The sequence below is a fragment of the Diaporthe batatas genome (genome assembly GCF_019321695.1).
Source record: "Diaporthe batatas strain CRI 302-4 chromosome Unknown Contig00005, whole genome shotgun sequence".
Classification (NCBI taxonomy): domain Eukaryota; kingdom Fungi; phylum Ascomycota; class Sordariomycetes; order Diaporthales; family Diaporthaceae; genus Diaporthe; species Diaporthe batatas.
In genome coordinates, this window is record NW_025408552.1 from 1,543,536 (window position 1) to 1,568,558 (window position 25,023).

The 25,023-nt window shown below is 54.6% G+C and overlaps 9 protein-coding genes across 9 annotated transcripts; 4 read left to right on the top strand and 5 right to left on the bottom strand.

Annotated features, from left to right (window-relative positions):
* Window positions 1-796: 796 nt before the first annotated feature.
* Window positions 797-4,760, bottom strand: KVR01_005350 (tRNA (guanine) methyltransferase). Its single transcript, XM_044790517.1, has 2 exons — window positions 3,746-4,760; window positions 797-3,689 (listed from the first exon to the last, which is right to left on the bottom strand). The coding sequence occupies exons 1-2, from the start codon at window positions 4,649-4,651 to the stop codon at window positions 3,144-3,146; spliced, it is 1,452 nt and encodes a 483-aa protein (XP_044645795.1). The 5' UTR covers window positions 4,652-4,760; the 3' UTR covers window positions 797-3,143.
* A 143-nt stretch (window positions 4,761-4,903) lies between these two features.
* On the top strand, window positions 4,904-6,304 carry KVR01_004946 (uncharacterized protein; the record flags this gene model as incomplete). The annotated part of the gene is made up of 3 exons (XM_044784447.1): window positions 4,904-5,132; window positions 5,226-5,371; window positions 5,429-6,304. The coding sequence occupies exons 2-3, from the start codon at window positions 5,276-5,278 to the stop codon at window positions 6,302-6,304; spliced, it is 972 nt and encodes a 323-aa protein (XP_044645391.1). The 5' UTR covers window positions 4,904-5,132; window positions 5,226-5,275.
* KVR01_005428 (ditrans,polycis-polyprenyl diphosphate synthase) lies at window positions 6,209-7,707 on the bottom strand. The gene is made up of 3 exons (XM_044794591.1): window positions 7,396-7,707; window positions 6,939-7,341; window positions 6,209-6,886 (listed from the first exon to the last, which is right to left on the bottom strand). The coding sequence occupies exons 1-3, from the start codon at window positions 7,489-7,491 to the stop codon at window positions 6,393-6,395; spliced, it is 993 nt and encodes a 330-aa protein (XP_044645873.1). The 5' UTR covers window positions 7,492-7,707; the 3' UTR covers window positions 6,209-6,392.
* On the top strand, window positions 7,632-10,790 carry KVR01_005098 (exocyst subunit SEC10; the record flags this gene model as incomplete). The annotated part of the gene is made up of 4 exons (XM_044783191.1): window positions 7,632-7,668; window positions 7,939-7,982; window positions 8,222-8,360; window positions 8,425-10,790. The coding sequence occupies 4 exons, from the start codon at window positions 7,632-7,634 to the stop codon at window positions 10,788-10,790; spliced, it is 2,586 nt and encodes an 861-aa protein (XP_044645543.1).
* A 708-nt stretch (window positions 10,791-11,498) lies between these two features.
* KVR01_005122 (uncharacterized protein) lies at window positions 11,499-13,022 on the bottom strand (the record flags this gene model as incomplete). The annotated part of the gene is made up of 1 exon (XM_044784327.1): window positions 11,499-13,022. One exon carries the CDS (start codon window positions 13,020-13,022, stop codon window positions 12,429-12,431), a length of 594 nt encoding a protein of 197 aa, XP_044645567.1. The 3' UTR covers window positions 11,499-12,428.
* A 1,419-nt stretch (window positions 13,023-14,441) lies between these two features.
* KVR01_005478 (uncharacterized protein) lies at window positions 14,442-18,220 on the top strand. Its single transcript, XM_044792912.1, has 4 exons — window positions 14,442-14,902; window positions 14,965-15,122; window positions 15,209-17,835; window positions 17,897-18,220. Exons 1-4 carry the CDS (start codon window positions 14,785-14,787, stop codon window positions 17,988-17,990), a joined length of 2,997 nt encoding a protein of 998 aa, XP_044645923.1. The 5' UTR covers window positions 14,442-14,784; the 3' UTR covers window positions 17,991-18,220.
* Window positions 18,221-18,716: 496 nt separating this feature from the next.
* Window positions 18,717-19,909, bottom strand: KVR01_005010 (proteasome core particle subunit beta 3). The gene is made up of 4 exons (XM_044795012.1): window positions 19,726-19,909; window positions 19,654-19,672; window positions 19,131-19,585; window positions 18,717-19,050 (listed from the first exon to the last, which is right to left on the bottom strand). Exons 1-4 carry the CDS (start codon window positions 19,726-19,728, stop codon window positions 18,907-18,909), a joined length of 621 nt encoding a protein of 206 aa, XP_044645455.1. The 5' UTR covers window positions 19,729-19,909; the 3' UTR covers window positions 18,717-18,906.
* A 206-nt stretch (window positions 19,910-20,115) lies between these two features.
* KVR01_005348 (uncharacterized protein) lies at window positions 20,116-23,022 on the top strand. Its single transcript, XM_044782619.1, has 2 exons — window positions 20,116-20,786; window positions 20,869-23,022. The coding sequence occupies exons 1-2, from the start codon at window positions 20,650-20,652 to the stop codon at window positions 22,352-22,354; spliced, it is 1,623 nt and encodes a 540-aa protein (XP_044645793.1). The 5' UTR covers window positions 20,116-20,649; the 3' UTR covers window positions 22,355-23,022.
* KVR01_005239 (uncharacterized protein) lies at window positions 23,001-24,098 on the bottom strand. Its single transcript, XM_044781611.1, has 4 exons — window positions 23,778-24,098; window positions 23,558-23,658; window positions 23,350-23,431; window positions 23,001-23,283 (listed from the first exon to the last, which is right to left on the bottom strand). Exons 1-4 carry the CDS (start codon window positions 23,832-23,834, stop codon window positions 23,203-23,205), a joined length of 321 nt encoding a protein of 106 aa, XP_044645684.1. The 5' UTR covers window positions 23,835-24,098; the 3' UTR covers window positions 23,001-23,202.
* Window positions 24,099-25,023: the final 925 nt, after the last annotated feature.

A 25,023-nucleotide genomic window follows, 5' to 3' on the forward strand; every position in this document is an offset into this window, starting at 1 on the left:
TCCCTTGTTGCCAATATTATCGGCCGAGTGACAGTTTGCTCCTGAACCTGGGGAATAGATTGCGAGGACCATGGACCCAACCGACGGTCTGGCCAGCCTGCCAGCTTGCCAGCTTGCCAGCCTTGACTTTGCCCCTTCAGATGAAACATAGACGGCATCGCAGCAATGCGACTCTAGGGGACTGGTTCGCCGGCAGACGCAAGAACAAGCAAGCATCTGCTCACAGACTCTGGGGGATCGTCGCCCGGCCACCTGATGAGGCAATCCGACAGAGGGCTGAGCGGACGTGGCTAATGTCGACTGCCGTGTAGGCTCTTGTCACATTCGTACCATCATCATAGTACATGTGTCTTCTCACATATCAGGTTTCTCGATCGATTTGGTTCCCACCCGCGAAATGGCTCTAGCTAGCCGAAGCCTGATACAGGACTCGTACTCTCAGACTCTCCATCCTCCGCTTGCTCGGCGCCGGGATTCTCCCTCCCCAGAGGGCGAGGTAGGGGTGGAGCTTGCGTTCGACCCAGCCCAGGAGCGCCAGGCCGAATGCGAAGGAGGGCCGAATTGGACCGCCCATTCTCGGCCGCTCTATTTCTCGCGGCTTTCCGGAGCAAATTCTACGCAGGGGTTTTGGGGCCGGCGCCTCCCCGCTTTCGCCATTCCCCATACACGGCTCCGGACAGAGGCGGCTTAAGCTGTTGGCGCTTATGATGATGATAATGATGATGATGATTATGATGTTGTTGTCGTTGTTATCATATGCTCTCAGCATAATTGCTACATACTGTGTGCATTGGCGCTCGTCTCAAGAAGAACATGCAGCCCGGGCGCTGTGCGGGTGTGATCCGCCCGATGCAGGCCGGACACACCATCGCTTGGAAGATGTCTTCGCGATAACGCTCGCATCACCCCCTTGGGCGAGGCAGCCTCATGCATCGTTCACGCCCGTGGCTGTGGTACTACCAAGATCTCGGTTGCTTCAAATTTCATCCAAGGGGCTTGCTTGCTAATCGCGTGAGGGTCAGCACTGTCCCGTAACAGAATCGTCATTGTGGGTTGGTTGTCTGTCTGTGTGGCTAGATCAAGCCAACCGCCTAGAGTGCGCGCCTCGAATCAGATAGGGAGGGAGGACAGGAGCCGAGTTGCCGCGAGTTTATCGCAGCAGGCCTTCTCCCCCGCAGACGCAGGTGCATTGTGTATGGACGAGAGCGCCGCTGCGATCGGCACGGGTGTTGCCCAGAGGGGATGGCAGGATGGCCTCACTCGGTCATTCCCCGTCCGAGTCCTACCCGCCCTTTCCATTTCTCCGCCCTGCCTGTCCCGAGCTTGATTGAGAGCGGGCCGTCTGGCCCAGGGCTGCCCGTTTCTTCCATCTCCTGATTCCTTGCTTCTTCATGCGGCTTCCTGCCTCCTGTCCTCCTGTCGTACTACCATCCAGGTCCTGTCTATGCGTATCCCCAGCGGCTGGCGTAACCAGGCAGCCAGGTAGATGTCCCACGGTAGCAAGGCATGGCAATTTGTGGGGCATCGAAGGGTATGTCACATCTGCAGCAGGCACCCCAGATCTGCGTATCCTTTCTTTAATAGGCGGGAGATAGATCACCTCCTACCTCACCGGGCCCGCTGTGCTCCGGTGCACAAGCAGGAGGGTCCAGGGCACGACTGCGCCGCAGGGCATCTGCTCGCTGTTGTTGCAGGGCTGCGGCTGGCAGTCGCCTTGGCGAGGTTGTGATCCATCACACAAGCCTCAAACCTCGAAAGGACATGCCAGGCGTGGCTTGCATCATCAGGCACGGGCGGGTGCTGGTCTTGCCGGACTATGTGATCCTTTAGATTTGGGCGTTTTGCTGCAGGTTCGTGAACGCATTCATGAGTGAAGTCTCCTCCCGAACCCAGCAGCTTCTTGGGTAATCGAACTGCTGATTGGCATAGAGCCGCATTGCCAATCACACACTCTTGCAGTCCTTCGGCCTGCAGATACGACTCAGTAGGCCGCAGTAGCCTGAACGCTTCATATGCCGGAAGACCTCCCTAATTGGAAACCGATCTTCATTATCCGGTGTGAGTGTAATGAAGAGGTTCGACGCCGCTGCCGTGTAGACCAAAAAGTCGCCCTGCAGGGTACGCAATCTTGCCTACCTCAATGCTACTGGCCTATGCCATTATCACATGAAGAGGTTTTGTTGCTCGTCGTAATGCTCGTCAATTGCTGCATCTCAACGACCCCGTTTTCCTCAGTGAGAGGATCACCGGCTGCAGACGGACGCGCTCTGATGTCACGTTCGAAGGGGGAGGGAGGATCGAGGCAATCTTGGAGATTTCGAGATGAGCCATAAATTTGACCGTCACCCATTGAAGATGCTTGATAGCGATGTAGCAATGGGGTCCGAACAGCCGTGTTGCGTAATATCGGTATTCTGCTTTCACGACCGGGCACATGCTGTCGGCCGGGACTCTCGGGGCAAGGGCGCAGTATCTTTGCCAGAGGGCATTGTCTTGGATTGGATCATGGAGAGATGCTTGCGAAGGTCTCGAGTGGAAATACCGTAGGACTACCATCAAGGCCTGTGCCCTAGACCAAGTACCTAGCCGCTCAAGCATCAGGGCTGAAGCCATTCCCACGACGGCAATGCCGCAAGTCTTATCTTCGAGGACACGCTGGTGGCAAGAGGACAAACCAAGCCAGCCTCTTGCATCGTGTGCACGGCGTCTTCTGCGATTTGACAAATAAAAGGGTCAGCAGGCTTGTCCGCATGATGTCGGATAAATCCCAAAGACGCGTGTCGGTCTCGTGAGAAGCTTCGCTCCATCCCTAGCCTGCGTAGCACGCTCAGGCAGTAATGAATTTGGTTTTGTCAAAATGTCGTGCGTTTTCCTTGCACATTGATAATGCCGTGTGACCGGCATATCGTCAACGGTCCATGCGATGCCTCCTTCCACAGCAGCCTTGGGCATTCAGACAAGGTGTTGATTTGTCTGCCCAGCCAGAGACGAGCCAAGGGCAGGTGCGAAGCATCGGTGATGAATGGTTGGCAAAACAGCGGTTGAGGAACCGGGCAGCAGTCTAGGCCCTGTATTGACTGCGGCGAAGTTAACCCGTAAGACTGTCACCGGTTTCTTCGACCGATTTACCCTCGATCAAGTGTTCATTGCCTAGGGGCGAAAGCAACCTCGGCCGGCAGCCTGAAGCTCGCACAGTACATGCTCTTCGCCGGCGCCACGTCTCGAACATGATGCACGGCAACCCGCCCGTCCTTTACTTCATTTGTCGATGCACCAATCTGCCCGTCCCAGTGCAAGGTGACGCCCAGTTCCTTGGAAACACGCTCGCAGACATCAATCCTGGGCACGTCGTCGTCGCTCTTTAGGGCGAAACAGTGGGCATGGACCATGGGCAGATTTGTCTGCGTGTGCGGCGCGAAGAGCGCCTCTTGCCCGACGTACAGACCGCGGTAGTAGGACAGAAACTCGATTGCGGATGCGGGCAGGTTCATTACAAAGTGGCTGATCGTAGGTGGGATGGCAACGACCGTAGGCGGAGGCCGTTTGGCGTCAGGGTTACTGCGCGAGAACTTTTGCTTGGAAGGCACTATGGCGGCTTCACCGGCCCGTGATGCTGCGAGGACCGAGTCGGCCGCTTTATGGATGAAAACGCGGCCGTCTTCATTGAATGGTCGGACAAAAGAGGACACCTATGGCCCAGTTAGCCGAGGGCGAAGAATTCGGTGTGTGGGGGACTCTGACATACCTTATTTCTCCCTATGGCGTCCTGGAGATATTTGAAACTTTCCGGATTATAGTCATTAGCCCAAACGAAGACTCCCCTCTTCCCAGCCGGAACGGCGAAAGGTCCAATGCCAGCCATCAAATCGCATACGACCTCGCCCGGCTGGAAGGACCGGACTAGTCTCGTGTGCTCCTTTTCCAGCTTGCTATTCCAATACACCTTGGAGTAGTCAAACTTGAAAACGCATCCGTTCTCGTTCAGCTCGACGCTCAGATCGTCCTCGCCCGCAAGCAGCTCGTAGCCAAACGTGCGGAACTCGGACTCATTGCCCACATTGTCTGTCTTGTTGATGACGGTCCTGATGTGCTGGTTCTTCTCGACGATCACCTGGCCTATGAGCATCTTGTACGGAAGATGCTGATCTCGTAGGTTCAGGTGCGCCACGTGACCGGCCGTGTTAAATCCGGAAGGGATGTCGTCGTGCAGTTCCTCGGGCATCAACGTCGACAACACATCGCGGTAGCTCCAATAATCGTAGTCAAGATTCAAATCATATGAGACAATCCCCACTTGATCCTCCTTAACCAACTGCGAAACAAGGGGACCCCATGTCTCTGGCTGCTTGGGTGAGATGGAAGGTTTAAGCAGAAGGCATTTGCGACCCTGTGCTGCGAGGTCGGTATCTGGATGTGGCGCGATGACAGATATCCTCTCCATGGGCAGAATGTCTCCATTTCTGGAGAGAGCTTGCCTTAACTTTGACAGGTTCTTGTTGTCCCTCACGGACGCTGCAGCCAGGTTGAGTGTTTTGGCAAACAGGGCCTTGTTCAGTGAAGTGCTGGGCGACAGTTTGGGTGGGCGGAGGATCGCCATGGTATGTTCTTCCTGTGTGGCTGAACTTGTTGTGTGAGTACCGTCGGTAGACATGATCAATGAGCAGCTGTTGGCAGAGCCCTGGGTGTGTGCATCCTTGGGCGCGTGGGCAAGAGTGGGAGGTGAGTAATTTTATGGGGCCCGAAAGTTTTCACAAGGCTGCAAGCTTAGCAGAGTGGTTAGCATTTATTGGCGGAGCTTTCAGGCTTGGCACAAGCGGGACAAGGCTGAGGTGAGCTGCTATGTACTAGTACAGCCCGCGGTCTTTGCGTAAGTTAGTGATGTCACCAAGGCAAGCCCGTCACATAAATTCATTACACCGGAACCACCATCTTTTTAACAATCGACAACTTTCATCACGGAGTCCCCAATAGCTCTTCATCCTGTTGCCAAGCCACTGGAAAGCCTTCCACAGGAAATTGATTCACTGGCTTGCCTTGTAGGAGGGTAGCCCATACGGTACCGGTACCGTAGGACATAGGAGGCTGTTATAAAAGAGTCAATCTACAGGAGCCTCGCTCAATAGGAGATTGAGGTGAGGACTACCAAAATGGACCGTGGTTGCTGTGGCCCCGGGCCAGACACCAGACTAAAGCTCACATACCTATCTTGAGACTGACGGTTGCAGGTATACCGTACGGCTCTGCCCAGTATTCAAGTCTCTAGTGTGCATCTTTAATGAGCACGATGTCAAACAAGAGAACAATAGACTCCTTTTTCACCCCACCGGCCAAGCAGCGGAAAGTGGATGGGTCAAATGCCCATGAGGTATCAGTACGTCTCCAATGGCGAGCCCCGTCACATGGCACCACAGTGTTGACATGATCGCAGAGTGTCATTTCCAATCATCCGACATACCCGTTCCCCATACCAGGCCTTCCAGCTCATATCGAGAAGGAGCTGTCATCGTTGCCAGCAACTCAGGGCCGTATCGTCAATGACCAGTTGGATCTCGACCTGCTGTATTTCCAGCCGTACGTTCCTGGATACCTTGCCAAGGATGCTTTCAGCTTTCTACGGTCGGAACTGCCATTTTATAGAGTCAAGTACACAATCAAAAGGGGACCCACCGAAACTCATATTAACACGCCTAGATATACCACAGTCTTTGGCATCGATGACACCTCACGTTTTACAGAGGAAGGGATGGTTGTCGATTCAAAGACAGGAGTAAATGTTCCTGGCAATCCGTATCCGAACTGCTCACCTCGGCCAATCCCCAACTGCCTCGATGACCTCCGTCGGTCGGCCGAAGCGGCCACGGGCTATCAGTTCAATTTCTGCCTGGTGAACTATTACTCCTCTGGGTCTGATAGCATCAGCTATCATTCTGACGATGAGCGCTTTCTTGGGCCAGATCCTGCCATCGCATCATTTTCTTTTGGCGCGAGGAGGGACTTCCTACTGAAGCACAAGCCCCTTGCTCCTAGCGACCAGAAAACAAGCGGACCGGACCCAAAGCCCTTGAAGCTGCCCCTCGAGAGCGGTGACATGATTCTGATGCGAGGGAAAACCCAGTCCTGCTGGCTGCACTCGATTCCAAAACGAACAGGCAAGAATGAGAAGGATGGCGGCCGCATAAACATCACGTTTAGAAAGGCACTGGTGAAAGGCGGGACCAGCAACTACTACAATTATAATGTGGGGACTGGACCGGTCTATAAATGGGACAAGGTTGCTCAAGAAATGAGGACGTGGATTCCTTGAAGGAGGGTATAAAACTTGAAACATGTCTATGCTGCACCTTAACTCCTCTGCCCATGCACTGTGTGTAATTCACAGCTCTGTCAGACAACTACCGTCCTAGCCTGAATTGAGCGTTCGCATATTTGCAGAGGCCACTGTAGAAGACCTGGTACCCGACGCTCTCATTGTCAGGTACGTGGTAGACCTCTGTGAGATGCAGGTGCCACGGTGGATATCCCTGGAACTCGATCTGTGGCCCGAAGATGATCAGCAGGTCGGATTCCTCCATGACGCTCTCTCGGAGCTCCACGTCAAGAAGTCGCTGTTCGATGTCGGCAGGAGATATCTTATGCTTCTGGGCCATTTCCGCCAGCGTCTTCGTCAGATCGACCATGGAGTCGCGGCCATCTTCGGCGCATATTAACCGCATGGTGAGGTGACTAGCTGCCCCCCCAAAGTCCGCGTTCTGTGAGCTGGACGGGGACTCTATCGACTGGGCATGGGGCGCGCACACCGTCAGCGTGGGATGTTGCTTGCCAAAGTAGGATCGCAGGTTCTGAGAGATTGCTCGATGCGTTTCGGGGAGGTACTGCTTGAGAAGGCCTAAGAGCTCCTGTCAGCTGGAAGCCCGCACGGGGCACATGGAGTCGCGTACCTGTCTTCTCGTAGACGTTCAACGCAGGTATGCCGGCGCTCGCGCACCACGCGGAAACCTCGGCAACCTCGTTCACAAGGCGCTCCAGCTCTGCGCCGCCTTTTTCGTCTTCATCCACCCTCAGGATAACACTCAAGACTGTTGGGACTTTGCTAAGTCGCCTCACATCCCTCTGGATCATCGCAGGGTCGCGGTGGTGGTAGAAGAATATGGAGCAAGTGCGGTCGCGGACGGCATGATAGGCCTTGCGGGTGTGGATGTAGATGGAGAAAATTGCGTGGATGATTGTGAAGGTCAGGATGTGAAGTTGCGTTTTGAGGAAGTTCCTAACACCAAACGTGATGCGCCAGGCCTGAGCCCGGTCCTCGCGGTCCTGGTCCTGTTTCGTAGGTGGTAGGTATGGCTTTGCGCATGTTAGCTGCCGTTACTGCACATGATCACGGAAGGAGAGGCGCACCTCCAGAAGCTTCAACCTCTCTTCCGGAGTGAGGAGTTTCCCGCCAGACTTCTCGTTGCGACGGTAGACATCGGTGTCTTTGGTATCGAAAGGCATTTTGGTGAGGCGGATATGTCCCAAGGTGAGAATGCTGTCTCGACGATTATGCACACCGGACACACGCAAGGGAGAGGGAAAGGAAGGAGTCCTGGCAATAGAAAAGCATGCCACCACGCGTATGCATTGGAGGCGAAGATATGTTTCAAAGGGGCAGTGGAACGGGTGGCATGGTGAGTGGCAGTGAAGATGGCGCCGAGGTCCTATCCAGGATTGGGAAATTCCATCCTGCCCACTGCAGGCATGTGTGAGCTTGGCTGGACCGTGTGTGTCGTCAGTCATGCAGCTCCCGGCCGTGCTCTAGGCTGACAGGCTGACTGCCACGCACTGTAGTGGTGTCCTTCAGCCACCTTCTCGGTGCTGAATGGGGCTAGGGCGGGGACCCCTGTACTCACCCAGGCAGGTACTGTGCCAGCAGGGATCTACGGGGCTCCCTTTCCGCGGCAGACATTGGGCCAAACGCCTTGCAGAAGACAACATTTGGCTTCAACGTACGCAGACGAATACGACCGGCACTGAGACCACGCCACGCCACGGCTCCGGCTACTACGTGAACTCACATCGAGGCATCTTCAGTCTTGCGACTGGGAGGAGCAATTGATGATCTGATCGAATCGCCCATTCGAGGACCGATGCGCCCCGGGGGCCGGCAGCATCGATGGCTGTGAACAGGGCCGAGTCCGGGTCTGGCCCGAAAGCCTTGTTTCCCCAGGGACCCAGCTTGCAAGAGAAGGATTTCTCGACTAAGGAGTTCATCGTGAGAGACTTTGTTGACGAGCTGGCTGAGAGCGCAATTCCCGTGAATCGACGATCCGCCCCAGCGGCACAACCAGCTTTCGATCCAAAACCACTAATCAGGACATTTGAAAGTACGTCGCTGCTCATCGGTTTCACCGTCCAGGGCCTCTGACTAACTCTGCGCTTGTGACACAGATGCTCTATCGCAATTGGGGGCGCTCACGGAGAAGTTGGAAGAGGAGGAGTCTGGGCTGCAGAACGACGTGCGCCGGGCGGAAATGCAACACGATCGCACCCTCGAAACGCTTGGCCGAAAACTGGATCAGTCTATGGCCCAGTTCGAAGCACTCGACTCCACGTTGAACAGCTCCAACGGCACGAACGGCCACGATAGGACAGCTCGAGGTGACATTGGAGGAAATGTCGCTGTGCAGATCGGTGAGAGGCTGGAGGAGCTGGATCGGAAGCGGAGGCGGGCGCTGGATGCAAACTTCCTTATTCAATGCTGGAATGAGGTCTCCGAGACTGGGCACCTAGGCCTACTCGAGGAGATGAAGAGGGTAGGCGGAGCCGAGAACAAAGTCCGGTGCGCCAACATTGCGCGACAGCTCATGCGAATCAGCCAGAGGTTGGATCCCACATCTTGGGGCCAAACAAATGGATACCGGCGAAACGGAATAACCAATGGCGTGACTGGCACAAGTCGGAAACATAACACCCGCGAGGTGCTGGAGAAGTACTGCGAGGTTCTGGAGCAGGACCTGCTCGAGCAGTTCAACAGGAGCTATCGTTCTCAGAACTTTCCCGACATGCTGCAGTGTGCCAAGGTCCTATTCGATTTCAATGGAGGCAACAGTGTGGTGGCCACGTTTGTGAACCAGCACGACTTTTTTATCAACAGGAATCAGCTCCTGGCAGACGAGGTCACTGGCGATGACGAATCTTGGGAATTGCTCGCTGATCCTGACAAGGAACCTCCCGGGATCGAGCAGAGCTTACAATCTCTGATTGACGAAGTCAGGGTCGTCATGCAAGAGGAGTCGTTCATCATCAAGCAAGCCTTCCCTATGGCTGAGACGGTTCTCATCAAATTCATCCAACGAGTATTTCAGCAGTCTGTCCAACAGCGGCTGGAGATGGTGCTCGAGAAGGCAGATTCCGTGTCCTCATTGGCATTCCTACGGTCACTACATTCAGCAAGGACTTATATCGGCCAACTCATCGAGGATCTCAAGACCCACGGATTGATTGACAACCCGGAACCCTGCTCTGCACAAATCTCGCAAACCTTGGACCAGCAAATGGAGGAGCTTTTTGTGCCATACCTCGTCGGAAACTCATACATCGAAAGAGAGCGCAGGAATTTGGAGGAATTGTACAGCTCATTGCTATTCAAGTACACCATTTTCCATTCCAGACGCAAGAAGGCCCCAAGTGGTTTCATGGCGGCAATAGCCCAACAAGGCTCGCAGCTATTGGCATCGGCCAAAGACGTCTACCTGGAACGTCTCGAATCATCTGACCTCACACCGACTCAAAAGGCAATGATGTTGAGGGTCGCTGGCGTTAAGGACAACAGCGAGAACAAGAATGAGATTGAGGTTTCTGACGAAGATGGCGCAATCAGTGTCGAGGTGGCCCAAAGGATGATGAGGTGGCTAGCAGAGAGTGTCCGCAGGACGCTCGAGCTCGGCTCCTCCACGGATACTGCACGAGACGTAAACAGTCTATTGAGCCTCCTCCTGACCAGTATGGGTCAGGTCTACATTGAGACCGCTCTGGATGCCGCACTCGACGCTTCGTCTTCGCAGGAGAACTCAAAGGTCGAGCCAGACATGTCATATTTGCCCAACATTCGGCCGGCCGTTACCAATGCGAACATCATGTCCCGATTCATACACACAGTCATGATTAGACTCGCGGAGGGCAATGCGACTGTGCGGCGAAGCATGGAGGCGCAGGCCAAGATGGCCATGGAAACGATCGAGAGGAAAACGAACAGTGTGGTCAAGAGCTCAGTAGACGTTGTGATAAACTGGGTGACCAGGACACTAGCAACACAGCGCAAGACGGATTTCCGCCCCAAAGATACAGAGCTTGAGCTCATTGCAGAACTGTTGCAGACACCCACATGCCAAACGATCTGCAGCTTCCTCAAGCGAGTCTCTCAGCTCTCAACGCAGGCAATCGATGGCCACAACCTGGAAATCTTCAGTAGCGAGCTGGCGCTGGCGATACACAAGCTACTTCTGGAGCACTTCAAAAAGTTCTCCGTCAACGCGACTGGAGGATTGATGGTGACTAAGGACCTAAACAAGTACATCTCGACGTTGAAGGAGTGGCCCCTCACCAAGGAAGTCCAAAGCATACTAGACCTCCTCCCGGAGATCGGATACCTGTTCATTATCGGCCCGGAGGCGCTCAAAGAGAAAAGCCGAAATCTGGGGTCGGGCTCAGCTGCGACTGGCAAGAAGCTGACCAAGGCGGACTTCAAGTCCATCGTACAGAAGAGGGAAGACTCGAGCAGTGTAGGAATTCAGAGTGTGCTCAATGGCTTGTGATATTACAGCGTGCGGGGTTTGCTGTTTATGATTAGGACACAATCAAAACGGCAGCGACTTGAAAATGATACCATGATATTTCTACAACTGGGCTGGCTACAAAATGTTCTCCCCACAGCTATCACCACGTAGATGTCCTGGGAAACTTATGTATGATGGGCAGGCGATGAGAGGTAGACAAGCATCGAAGTAGTCCACAACGACGACAACATCGAGTACACGGCGGCATGCGACCTAACAGCCACCTACATAAGCAGTGAGCTTCTGCAGGAAATCGCCTCTCGTGGTGGGATGGCCCATTTGGGTAGCCGTCAGATTCCGATTTGTGGTGCTAATATTTCCAGGTTCAGCCCACAGAGGTATCAGTAAAGTACCAGCGATGGTCTGCCAAAGACGGGGGTGTTTTCTGACTCTTCGGAGGGTATTATTGCCTTTCTACCATTTACTTGCGTTACGATGCTCACGTTGGGATACCCTCCCCCTCGTCCAAATTGCAGCAAAGGGCCGTGTGTTTGCTGAGTTAGGCCTTCCATCACTTGGAATGAAGATGAGGGATTGACAGTTGTTACAGAGTGAACTGCTATGCGGGCTCTCGAACACCCTCCTGCTCTCACACGCCTAACATTGGCAGTGCTACTCGTCACTCAGCTCTGATGAGCAGCAATTCGTCGTGACAAGATCGACTGCTTGGTATTAGCTGTCAACTTCTTCACATGTAAAGACCACCTGTGTGCTGTGGTATTCTCCATTGGAATAACCCCCTGTATAATAGATTTCCACTGGTGTACAGTTGGTCAGAGTGGTCAGGGGATGGGACACCCTACTCAATCACTCTTGCAGCACTGTGGAAAAGTGCGCTTGCAGCAGTCGATCACGTTACTTTATTCTACAACAGCACTGTTATAATTCACTTACTCCAAGACGGCAAACTCGAGAAACATTGATATCGTTCGACCCGACTGTGGGTAGCACAGCTGTCCAGTTTGCCGCACTCTGCTAGCAGCAAAGGTACCTCGATACTTCTCTTGGTTGTAGTCTGTTTACCTGGAATTGTTTGCTTCCCACTTCTTGCCACTCCGGGCGCTCGACGTTGGACGACCCCTCCTCGGGTCACTTGACCTTGTCACTGACGCCTTTCTTTTCCCCAGAGCCTGCTGCCTCCAGACCTCTTTCCAATCTGAACACGACACATATTCTGGACGGGGTTGAGCCACAACCCCAGACAACCACTTGTCTACCAGGTGAACACCGCCCACCATGGTATACAATCCAGTAGACGTGTTTGGCATCACATGCCCCGCGGGCGGCGCCTTTTTTGTCTGTGAGGATTGCAATATCCAATTTCTTGGTTGTTGCGCTTCGGACCCCGGCGAAGACGGCTCAGGTGTGAGTAAACTCCCAGTATTCTCTTCTCTTCCCATTGGGAAGCACCGTCGATCGCCTCTGTTCTTCCCTGAGCTCGTGATGACGGTGAAGCTGGGGCTCATGACCGTGGCCACAAAAAGCCCACGGCATACCTTGCAATGCGAAGATTTTTCTTTGTCGTGTTCATCGCTGATCCCCGCGGCCCCAGGACTGCCCCCATTACAGTGTCCGGTATTCTAGCTTCGACAGGGAGAAGGGCACAAACATCACGGATCAGGAGTGCCAAGACCCAACTGGCGAATGGTATACCTGCTTTGACTTGAACAAGCCCTTTTTCGGATGCTGTTCCTCAAATGCCTGTGATCTTATGGGGTGCCCGGCCGACGACCTCGTGGCTGCGAAGCTCTCCAGCAATCCCAAAAGCGCCGCCGCGTTCAGAAGGTCACAAACCACGCAGACCACAGCACCGACTCCGAGTACTTCGACAAGCTCCAGAACCTCGACTACATCGAGAAACCCGGGCAGCTTGGAGGCTCCCACAACGTCCATTGCTTCGGCCGGCCCGACAACCTCGACTACATCGAGGAATCCGGGCAGCTTGGAGGTTCCCACAACGTCCATTGCTTCAGCCGGCCCGACAACCTCGTCCGAGGCGACAGAGGCCACGCCGCCATCGAGCTCAGAGTCGGCTGCGGGCCCTGTGAGTTCGCAAGGTCTTTCGAAAGGGGGCACCGCAGGCGTCAGCGTTGGGGCCACCCTGGCCCTGCTGCTCCTCGCTGCTGTGGTATCGTTCTTCGCAGTGAGGGCGTGGAAGAAACGTAGACAAGTTGTCTTCACGGGATCAGAGCCACCGGTACCGGGCATCATGGCCTTGCCCATGAGCGCGCCGTATGTCTCGCGAAGTGAGTACCCCGCGCAGCAGTAAAATATGCAAAGCTTCCAGCACTGATAGAACTCCAGATTCTGACCACAGGATCCAAACGCCTTCGCATTCGCATTCGCCCTCCCCGTCCCTCAACCATGGCCAGAGGCCTGTCCTCTACATCGTCAATAGGTCGAGTCGGCAGAGTTCCGTCAGCTCGAACAACGGCAACGGCATGGCAGGACCGTCAACTCCCTCCGAGCAGAACAATCGGCTTGGCATGAGCGCTGCACAATTGACTTCGAACCAAAGCGCTGACGACTACCCGACCCAACCCTTCCACCACCATTCTGGGCACCTTTCTGAGCTGGATGGAGTAAGTATGCCGATATCCGAGCTGCCGGCCACTTCTCCGGCCACTTCTCCGGTGCAGCCTCGAACCCCTGTGGTTTACCGTCCATACCGGCCACCCCCTCGGAATTATCGTGGGGTGCCAGGAAGTCCAACGTGAGGGGTGTGGCATATGAAGACACCGAATAGAATGGGTTGCGAGATGCTAGGAAATTGGGCCACGCTCCAGCATGCGGCCTGGAAAAATACTTTACAGTGCTTTGCGGGGACCGAGGATGGGAAGGTGTATGCCTTTTTTATTTTATTTTTTGGCCAGGAAGTAGTACAGTTGCTTCCGCTTAATCTGAGTCACAAGCACTCGCTTTTGAACGTTCTCTATTCGCGTGGTTTGCCATGCTGCGAATCGGTATGAATTCAAAACTCAGGTCTCAAGTGGGTGGTGCATTGCAATGGCCCCCGGCAAAGAGTGCCGAAAGCACAGACGTGTTGGCGGGAAATGGGTCCGATGGAAAATCGCAGGGAAAAGATTCTCAAGAATTGGGGCTGAGCATGCTAGGAATCGTCCCGCGGGTGCACAGTGCTGTGTACACTAGAGGAGTCTTGTCTGTAATTGTGGGGAATAACACAAGGTGAGACATTGTGGAAGCAGTGACAGTTCAGTGTGGAAAAGGCTTGGGTTCAGCAGGAGAGAACGAGCACTACGAGAACAAGCGACCAGGCCGTGGAAGCCCAATGACATGACAGGTGCGGAACGCCCACGTGGGCGAAACGATATCGACTATTCCGCATAATGAGGCTCACAGCACCTATAGGTAGGTACCTACGGAGTACCTGATGCATGGCAGCCCCAGGCGGAGTGAGGTCTGGCCCATCAGCTGGCTTCGGGGCCTGGTCTGCCTGGGACCGGACCCCCTCCCCTACTAGGACAGCGGTCCTGGTGAACATTCCAGATGCCTGGCTTGCCGAAAACAGCCCCCCCGCCATGACATCGGCAACACTGCCGAGTGGGTGCCGCCGCCCTCCATTACATACCTACCCACACGTTCCTGGAAAACCTAGGCAGTACATCGTAGCACAGCCTGCCTGCACTTATCTAGTTCTTGACACGTTGAAGGATTGATTCCAAGATCCGTGGGTTTTAGTTCGGCTGCACCTGCTGTGGCTTCTTTCTTTTCGGAGACGACTACAAGAACCCTTCCATTCCTTCTGCACTTGGACGGCTGCATCTGTTCACCCCCTGGGACTGCCGGTCATCTCTCTCCTCGAGCGTCCTTGACCCAAGACCGAGATCGCATATCCACCCACCCCGGTTCCCGCTCCAGTTCCTGCGCCAAAAACCTCCAGGAGCTAGGACTGCCCTCCCGCATCCCCATCACCTCCTTTCGCGGAGACTGGAGTCTCCCCACATCGCGAAACATGGAGAATGCCTTCGCGAGGCCGGTAGACCAGGTCTTGTCGACCTTGGGAGTACAAGCCTCCGCTGGCTTGACCGATGCGCAGGTCAAAAAGTTGACTGACAAGTATGGCAAGAACGGTAGGTTTGCATCCTGTCGCAAAAAGCGGCGGGCACCCGGATGCTGACAGATCGCCTTTTAGCCATTGCCGAAGAGCCTCCCACGCCGCTTTGGGAGCTCATTCTCGAGCAGTTCAAGGATCAACTCGTCCTCATCCTCCTTGGCTCCGCTGCTGTGTCCTTTGTCCTGGCCCTGTTCGAGGACGAAGGCGGCTGGAGCGCATTTGTCGATCCCATCGTTGTACGTCTCCGCTCGCCATGTGTTTGCCATATCCCAGGCACAACTCTTTGGACAGAACTAGACCTAACCACCCTCTGCCACCCTAGATCTTGACCATCTTGATCCTCAACGCCGTCGTCGGTGTCTCACAAGAGAGCAGCGCCGAGAAAGCCATCGCTGCCCTCCAGGAATACTCGGCCAACGAGGCCAACGTCATTCGGAATGATGGCCATGTCTCAAGGGTCAAAGCTGAAGATTTGGTTCCTGGTGACATCATCTCCGTCCACATTGGCGACAGAATACCCGCCGACTGCAGGTTGATCTCTATCGAAAGCAACAGCTTCTCTGTCGACCAGGCCATCCTGACCGGCGAGAGCGAGAGCGTGAGCAAGGATGCACAGGCGGTCGTCTCGGATGAGAAGTCCGTCAAGCAGGACCAGGTCAACATGCTCTTTTCCGGTACCACCGTTGTTACTGGCCGGGCAAAGGCTGTTGTTGTCTTGACTGGCGCGAACACGGCCATCGGTGACATTCACGAGAGCATATCCGCCCAGATTTCCGAGCCGACGCCGCTCAAGCAGAAGCTAAACGACTTCGGTGACAGCCTGGCCAAGGTTATTACTGTCATCTGTATCCTGGTCTGGCTTATCAACATTCCCAACTTCAACGACCCCAGCCATGGTACCTGGGCGAAGGGCGCCATCTACTACCTTAAAATCGCTGTTTCTCTCGGTGTCGCAGCGATCCCGGAGGGTCTGGCCGTCGTCATTACAACCTGTCTGGCTCTGGGAACTCGGAAGATGGCTGCAAAGAACGCTGTTGTTCGCAGCCTGCCTTCGGTGGAGACACTGGGAAGCTGCAGTATCATCTGCTCGGACAAGACCGGCACCTTGACAACAAACCAAATGAGCGTCAACAAGATTGTCTATCTTAACGAGAACGGAACAGACCTGGAGGAACTCGACGTGGAGGGAACCACCTTCGAGCCCAAAGGCGATGTCACCTACAAGGGCCAGATCGTTCAGGATCTCTCTCAGAAGTCCTCTACCGTGCGCCAGCTGTCCGAAGTTGCCGCGCTCTGCAATGATGCCATGTTGGCCTATGATCCAAAGACTGGTACATTCTCTAACGTTGGCGAGCCCACCGAAGGTGCGCTCCGGACGCTTGTTGAGAAGATCGGGCCTTGTGCGCCGAGAAACAGCGCACCCGAGGATCGTGTCCACCATGCCAGCGGTTGGTATGACAAGCAGTACTCTCGCCTCGCCACCTTCGAATTCTCCCGTGACCGAAAGAGCATGTCTGTCCTGGTCCAGAATGGCAGCAAGCAGAAGCTCCTCGTTAAGGGTGCTCCGGAGTCCATTATCGACCGTTGCACAAGTGTCGTGCTTGGCGCAAACGGTAAGAAGGTCCAGATGGATGGAAAGCTCTCGGAGTTGATCATGCGGGAAGTCACGGACTACGGAAACAAGGGCCTGCGAGTAATCGCACTAGCAAGCCTCGACGACGTCTCAGAGAACAAGCTCCTGAAAACCGCCAGGTCCACCGCTGATTACGCCAAAATTGAGCAGAACCTGACCTTGCTCGGCTTGGTCGGCATGCTTGACCCTCCACGTCCCGAAGTCCCTGCCTCCGTTGCCAAGTGCAAGGAGGCTGGCATCCGCGTCATCGTCATCACTGGAGACAACCGCAACACTGCTGAGAGTATCTGCCGTCAAATTGGTGTGTTTGGACAGTACGAAGATCTCACAGGAAAGAGTTTCACTGGCCGCGAGTTTGAGAACCTGAGCCCTGCTGAGCAGCTGGACGCTGCCAAGAACGCCTCTCTGTTCTCGCGCGTTGAACCCAGCCACAAGTCTAAACTCGTTGACCTGCTTCAGTCTCTCGGTGAAGTTGTTGCTATGACGGGTGATGGTGTCAACGATGCTCCTGCGCTCAAGAAGGCCGACATTGGTGTCGCCATGGGCTCTGGTACTGACGTGTCGAAGCTGGCGGCTGACATGGTTCTCGCTGATAACAACTTCGCTACTATCGAAGTCGCCATCGAGGAGGGCCGCTCTATCTACAACAACACACAGCAGTTCATCCGTTACCTCATCTCTTCGAACATTGGCGAGGTTGTCTCGATCTTCCTAACCGCCGCTCTGGGAATGCCCGAGGCACTCATCCCCGTTCAACTACTATGGGTCAACCTGGTCACTGACGGTCTCCCGGCTACTGCGCTCTCCTTCAACCCACCCGACCACGATATCATGCGCCGCCAGCCCCGCAAGCGCGACGAACCTTTGATCGGTGGGTGGCTTTTCATTCGCTACCTGATCATCGGTACCTACGTCGGCGTCGCCACTGTTGCCGGCTACGCCTGGTGGTTCATGTACTACTCCGGTGGTCCCCAGATCGCCTTCTCCCAGTTGCGTCACTTCCACCGGTGCTCTGCCGACTTCCCCGAGATTGGCTGCCAGATGTTCTCAAACGACATGGCCAAGTCCGCATCGACCGTCTCGCTGTCTATCTTGGTCACGATCGAGATGCTGAATGCCATGAACGCGCTCTCGAGTAGCGAATCTCTGCTCACGCTTCCTCTATGGGACAACCTCATGCTGGTCTACGCCATCGGTCTGTCAATGGCCTTGCACTTTGCTCTGCTCTACACGCCGTTTTTGCAGACTCTTTTCTCCATTTTGCCGCTGAACTGGCCAGAATGGCAGGCCGTGCTTGCCATCAGTGCCCCTGTGATGTAAGTTCCCTTGCGATCCCGACTTATTCCCCTTCAAACACTTACTTACGAGCACTTTTAGTCTCATTGACGAAGGACTTAAGCTCATCGAGCGGTCTTTCTTCATGCAGAAAACAACACAGGTGGCCGAGGTCAAGGCCAAGAAGGAACAGTAGAGTGATAGAATGTCGTTTATTGCTGGCTGCAATCTATGATCCTAGACGGTGGTCATGTACAATAACACAAGATGTATAACACAACACTGTAGATCTCATTTAGAGACAGGCATGCAGCGGGATTCGTCTACGGCTGACTGACACTTGCGGTCTGATCAGCAAGGCTTACTACCAGCTTCCCATCATTTCAAATAGAGAGAGCATCGCAGTACAGAAAGACTTACAACCGATACAGGCCAAAGATGAGACGTGCCGGCATCGTAGATAGATGCCTAAATGGTCATGACGAGTGCCGATCTGTGCGCTATCCCAGCCTTGTGAGAACTTATACAATACCTAGAAGGAAATTCGGGTTTCAATGTGTCACAGATGGGATCCGCAAGTGTGGACAGGCTGACCGGATGATAATGAGCGGATGTTCCATGCACCAAGAGTACATTTGTTGCATGACGTCCAGGTTGTAGGGAGACGTATTAGCTTCGGCGCTGTACACATTCGCATGTTCAAGGTCTGTCAGAGCTCATTGACCGCGATTCTCGGCATCCAAGAATCAGAGAATCAACACACCGCCCGCATCAAGCCTGAAAATGGCAACATAGCACTGATTCCGGATAACCTTGTGCTGTGCGGCCGAACGTCAGTGAGTCTAGTGCAGAGCTTGTTCAAGCCGCAACGTAGTCTTGCATGTGCTCCCAACAAGATGGGCGCTCATCTGACACATGTGTCTTCTTGTCATGGTGGTTGATATTCTAGCTGGCTGTGATGATTCCAGCCAGCTGTGTCGTGATGTGTCTAGTCATACAATGCACAGTGTCTCGTAGCTCCTCGTCCTTCCTTTCCTGGACCAGGATGCGCCTTCTCCCGCGCCTCTCTTCTATGCCCGTTTCCATTTCAATCCTCACCAAAGGCCACCCGCTTAATCTTGTCGGCCCTTGAGAAGTCTCTTTGTCACCTTGTCCTTCTCGATGATGTAGACGTGTGCACCCCAGCCTGATAAGGCGTCTCGGTCGACGGCGTTCAGAAGAGCTTGGGAGATGGTTTCGAAAAGCTCGTCGGGACTCTGTGTTCATTTCGTGTTAGAATCAACCCTCCGATCTTGAAATATCGTAGAGGAAGGTGTGTGGCTGTTCCGCAACGTACCAGATCGGGCTCCCATAGGTTCTCGCACATGCCAAACAGCTGCTCCGTCGCCGTGCCGCTCACGATGAAGTCCTTTGCGAAGTCAATGCAGCCAATGCTGTCGAAGCCGCAGATGAAGGGCTTCCCCGTCTTGGGCTCCAGCCCTGCGACGACAGGGCTGACGAAGTAGGGGCCGAACCGCTTCTCGTACAGCGAACTCGAGACGAGATTCGCGAAGGTGGTGGGTGCGATGGCACGCTCCTCTCGCAGGCGGTACATGTTGACCTTGTACCTGAACAGGTCGGACACGGTGTTCACATCTGTGGCTAGGCCCGTCAGGCCCAGGTACACGCTGTCGCCGTAGCTGAAGATCTTTGGGAAGTTGTTGGACACGGTCAGGGCTTGGAGACCGAGGCGCAGGTCGCAGGCGATGGCGACACAGTCCTTGCCGACCATTGCGACGCAGGCGCCGCCGTCTATTGTGGCTCATTGTTAGTCTCGGCGTTGGGGTGGTGTGGGTTCGGGGGCACGAGGAAGCGCTGACTTATTGAGAAGGGCGATGACTATGGAGGCGGTTAGCTGTGGTTGGTTTGTGCTAGTAGTCGCCGATACTCACCATCTTGCTTGTCTGACTGAAGCCAAGGAACGAGTCTCAGGTGGAGATGGCTCGATATAGTTCCGGCGGTGTATCGTCTGGGTCGGAAATGCTGGTTGGTGTGGACGGGCTGGCAGAGACGCGGGTGGAATGGAGTTGAAGTTGGCGTCTTGATACAGCTGATGCGGTCCGGGCGAGGCCTGGGGGAGCTTCAAGGCAACCTGTGAGCTGCGTAAGGTCGGCCCCCGTGTGGCAGGGGGGATACGTAGGTACCCCCCTGCCTGCCAGGTGGGAGGCGCACGCTGATTGGCCACAATCGCTTTGGCACGCATGTAGCTCTTCTGGTGACTTCCTTTGGGCAGCTCCAGGGGACTAGTTGTCGGCCGCAGGTACCCAGAGACGATCTCACAAGGCTGCCTGACTGCTTCATAAGCCGCAGACAGTTCGGATTGCTCGACAAGCTGCTTGCCACCACCTCACTCCGTACTGTCCAGTTTGTAACACTCCTTTTAACGTAAACCGCGCCTGTTCTTTCTCTTCTTCGGTCAAGCCTCCGAATCCCTGCCTCAGACTACCAAGTAACCGATAGTTCCTGCACCGCTGTCTGCTTGGAGGGGCGGCTCCTGCCTTGACTACCTAGGTACGTTGCACCTTGGGCCTCGCCACAACCTTTACACTGTGAAGTGTCAATCAGGAAGGCCCGGGCTCGCTCATAAAGTCTAACGCTGTTCTCGCTGTTCTCGCTGTTCTCGCTGTTCTCGCTGTTCTCGAGCATCTTCATATTGCATTCCTCGGCTAGTCACTTGTGGTTATATCTAGAAGAGGACAGCGACGCGTCGCATCAAAGCGTTCCGGGGCCTCCTCGGACTCTGAACCCGGCATCTTTTCAAGACCTTATACAAAGCGTATCAACTGCTGGACCCATTTATTCACACATTAACCAGGATGTCTTCTCATGTGGTTGTTGTTTCACCCGACGTTAAGAGGGTCAACGTCAAGGTCAATCCTGCAACTCACATGTTCCATGTTCTTGAGGAGGCATGCAAGAAGCTGAACCTGCAGGCGGACAAGTGGTCTCTCAAGTAAGTGGCTTCCCCTCGCCTCACCAGTCCGGCCCCTGTAGTGTGTGTCGATATCGTCCAGGTGGACTGACGGGTATGGCAGGCACCAGAAGAGGTTGATCAACCTCAAAGATACGTTTCGCGTTACTGGCCTGACACCAGGGGCCAAACTTGAGCTTGTAGCAAGATCCAAGACGACCTCCGTGGTGAATATCGCCCTCCAGCTTCCGGAACCTGAATCCATGTCGGTGGTCAACGGACGCTTGACGGAGAAGTTCAGAAGTGATACCACGCTATGGAAGATGCTCCGGCAGTTTGAATCCAAAGGGTCGCAGTCAGGCCAGGTATTCAACTTCACTGACCGGGGTATACCTCAGACAAGCAACGGTACCCAGGCTGGAAGTGGACAATTATATTATGAGATGCCGTCACTTCGAATTATGAGTCGGGAAATCTCATCCCTTGCAGAGTTTCAAAAGACTCTTTCACAACTGGGCTTGACCGCTGGGAGCCATAGGATCCAGTTGTCCTTCACGCCCACGGAAAAGACACTCAACGACGCAATGCAGGAGATCTCTCAATTCTTCAAAGAGGAGGAAACGGCAGAGGCAAAGGAACAGAGTACGGTGGCGGGTGCGTCGTCAGCCAAGACTGATTCGCTGCTGGACACACCCAACCCAGAGAGCGTCGATAGTACCACCCTCCAGGCTCCCTTGGTTGCTGAAACAGGAGCGGGAGTCGCTGGTGGTTCACAAGTGGTGGAATCAGCTCAATCCGGAGCAGCGCCCGCAGACGCGAGGGAATTGCCGATTGATGGGCAGCAGCAGAGCGACGCTATGGAAGTCGATAGCGGAAACCCACAGCCTCGGGCGATTGGCGACGAGGCTCGTGATCCTGGTACGAGCGTTTCAAGCCTCGAGCCTGTCAGCATCTTTTCTGCGCCGACAAACTCCACGCCAGTCGCTGCCTCGGTCAATGTCCCTGATTCTGTCTACACTCCAACGATAGCACACGCGCAGGCACACCAGCATAACCTCCAGGCGAACGCCGTCAACAAGCGGCTCAAGTCTGATGCGGAGCTTGCCGCAGACGCCCAGGCTGCGGAGGCCAAGGCTGCAGCCGTCAAGAAAATTGACGTGAAAGTGCGATTCCCGGACGAGACATCGGCGCAATGGACCTTTGGGCCCATGGACACGGGTGCGACTATTTACAAGGCCGTCCGAGGGGTCATGGCGAATGATGCCGCCCCGTTCAAATTGGTGCTACCTGGGGTTCCATCTCCTCTGAATCTCATCAAGGATGAAGACGGAACCAAGCATAACCTTGTCCGAGGCTACAAAATGTCAGGGCGCGTTCTTGTGAACCTCGTCTGGGAGGACAAGGTATCTCATACTATCAAGAAAGCACCGTTCTTGAAGGACAGTTTCGCCAGTCAAGCAAGGAATATCGAGCTTCCACAGGCTCCCGAGGAGGAAGAAGGCGAGAGTAGCGTCACACCAGCTCCAGTTGCTCCACCCCGGTCGCAAAACAACGACGGCGGCGGCGCTCGCAAGATGCCGAAGTGGCTCAAGGGCTTGTCCAAGAAATAGACGTCTATTTTAGCGAGGAACACAATTCCTTGTTGCAAGAGCGAAGGCGTTCGGTGTTTCGAGATTCAAAGCACGATAGGGTTGGCATTGGTGTAGCACTGCCTTGAGATTTGCGCACGTCCGCCGCTGTTCGACATCTTGGTCCCCTCCAACAGACAGGCACAGGCGTCTGCCATAGATTCAGGTCACCGGGGACCGATGACCTTGGAGACAAGCAAGGATCTGGCATACACACCTTTTATTACCTAGGTACGCTCTACGGTGTTTTCTGCAGACTGTCAACGGCTTGTAAGGAGAAACAGGTGGCGCCTGGTACACCGAAGCTTATGTCAGTCCTTCCAACGGGCTTTTTAGCGTCAGCAGTAGATGCGTACTGTAATTTTAGCGGAAGAGAAATAGACCTCGATGATCACTTGTCATTGGCAGAATAGTTACCTTCTTGGTTCCTTGCGCCCTGTTGTACGGGTGGCTAGGCTTGTCTGATTTACATGAGAAGCTGATGGGAGCTGAGAGTTCAACATAGAGACATAGAGACACATCGGATCAGGATCCCAGCTCATCTTTCGCGCCTCTGCGATTAAGCAGATCAAGTGGGCATTGCGGTGCTGAGATTGTAACACCACCAGATAGGAAGATCATGAATATTGGTGCTTCAAAGTGTCATCATTTGGTATCGACGTGACGTTTCTTTTGACGCCAGGCAGCTCTCACGACATGCGGAGGCTATGCCTATTCCCTCAGTCCCTCCACCGGGTTTTGGTCCATGAAATGCCCCCCCATCGAATAACGCCGAAACGTGATCCTAATCCATGTCGCTCCTAGTCTAGAGTTGACGTTCGAGGTTACGTTTAGTGGCCGGCACGACGGGACTCAGCGATGACACGCTGGAGCTCATCGACCTTCTTCTTAGCACGACCGAAGGTGCCGAGCTGTAAAAGATGTTAATGCTTCTGCTTTCGTGGACGACAGGGCTCTTGTTGCGGTTCGAGACGTACCCTCTTCTTGGCGAGCTTACGGGCACGCTTGTCCCGGGAGTTGCGGAGCAACTCGATCACACGCTTCTCATAGGGAGCGAGACTATCAAGGCGAAATGTCAGTGAGAATGCTTTTTGGATGAAATGTGTGCCATCAAGATGGCCGTCGGTCCGCCATTGGGGGCGGCCACTTGTCGAGTCGGGGAGCGGATCAGGGAACAGCACTTACCCGGCGACCTCCTTGACGATGTCGCGGACGAAAGCGGTGCGCTTGCTCAGGTGGCCCTTGGTGCGGGAGACACGGGGCTTGACGACGCGAGGGGTGGTTTTCTACATGTTGGGAACAGACCGATAATCAGCTTCAAAGTCCATCATCCACGAACTGCCTCGCGAAGAGGAGGGCAGCGCAGAGATCCTCCACGAGGTGAGACTGGGCTGGTTCAACGTACGTGGCCCTTGTTGATGCCGACAATCAGGCCCGAGCGGGCGGTTGCTTCCTTGGCCATTTTGACGGGATGGCTGTGGGATGGTTGGTCGATGAAGGAGTGGTGAGAAGTCGTCCGGCAGGAGGAAATGTTACTGCACGCAAAAAGTTTTAGACCAGTGGGAGAGGTGTGGGTTGCGGACGCTAGGCCGGAAGGTGGATTGCCCGAATTGTGGGGACAGAGCGACCAATGACTGGAAGAGCAGGTCGTCCTTGCCCTCCCCAGGAACGTACCCCCCTCTGCCCCCAATCAATAACCCTAACCCCTCTGCATGCATGAAGTTTGGGCTGGTGTCCGCTACGCAGCCTCATCATTCATTCTGCCGGAACCATCTGGACGCTGGTCACTGGCAGCCTTGGTGTTACAGTCTCAAGTTCGGCAAGGGAAGTTCCTACGACAAGACCCTTTTTTTGTTGTAATCTTTAAACTTTTTGCGGGATAGCGGAGACCAGAGCAGAGCAGAGTAGAACGGCTTGGCTCCATTCTATCGTGGCAAAGCCACATGGCAAGAAGGATTTCTAGGTAAACGAGATGCGCAGCGCTGCACCGAGTCCAGTATTCATGGATGAGGGCATATGTTCCATCTATGTGACGAGTCCACCGTCGAGTGGCAATCTGTTTGCGGTTGGGCTAATGGACAGAAAGGCATTGGACTTTACATAAGTTTCACACATTGGGCTTGACTCGCATAAATCTGCCCTGTTAAGATTTCGATCGACAACTGGTACCGCGGCCTATAGCTGCGCTGACCCTAGACCTTTGTGCGGGTGGCAGTGCGCAGCCTGGCAGCTTCACCACGGCGGGCGGTTACCAGTTGACCCCTTATTACACCACAGGATACGGATGGGGACACAAATTGATGCCGTGCAGTCAGGCAGTATCCTGTACCAACATATCACCTGCCGCCTTCCACCTCGTGTTTACGAGACTCGGATTCGTGAACGGCATCCATGACAGTCGTGCCCACATGCATCCAGGCAAGCACCGTCATCAGGTTATGAAAAGAAGAAGCCCCTGGGAATGGAGGAGCCTCGAAATACAATACTCATGACCTTGTCTGGTGCCACACTCCCGCAAGTTGTCTCTCGTCATTGCCCCTTGGAATACCTTACATCCCGGAGGCTCTAGCCTCGCCTGCCTCGTGCCTTTTAACATGCATGATTGCAGTACATGTCCTGGCAGCCTGGCCGCCCAACCCGCTTGGGATCTG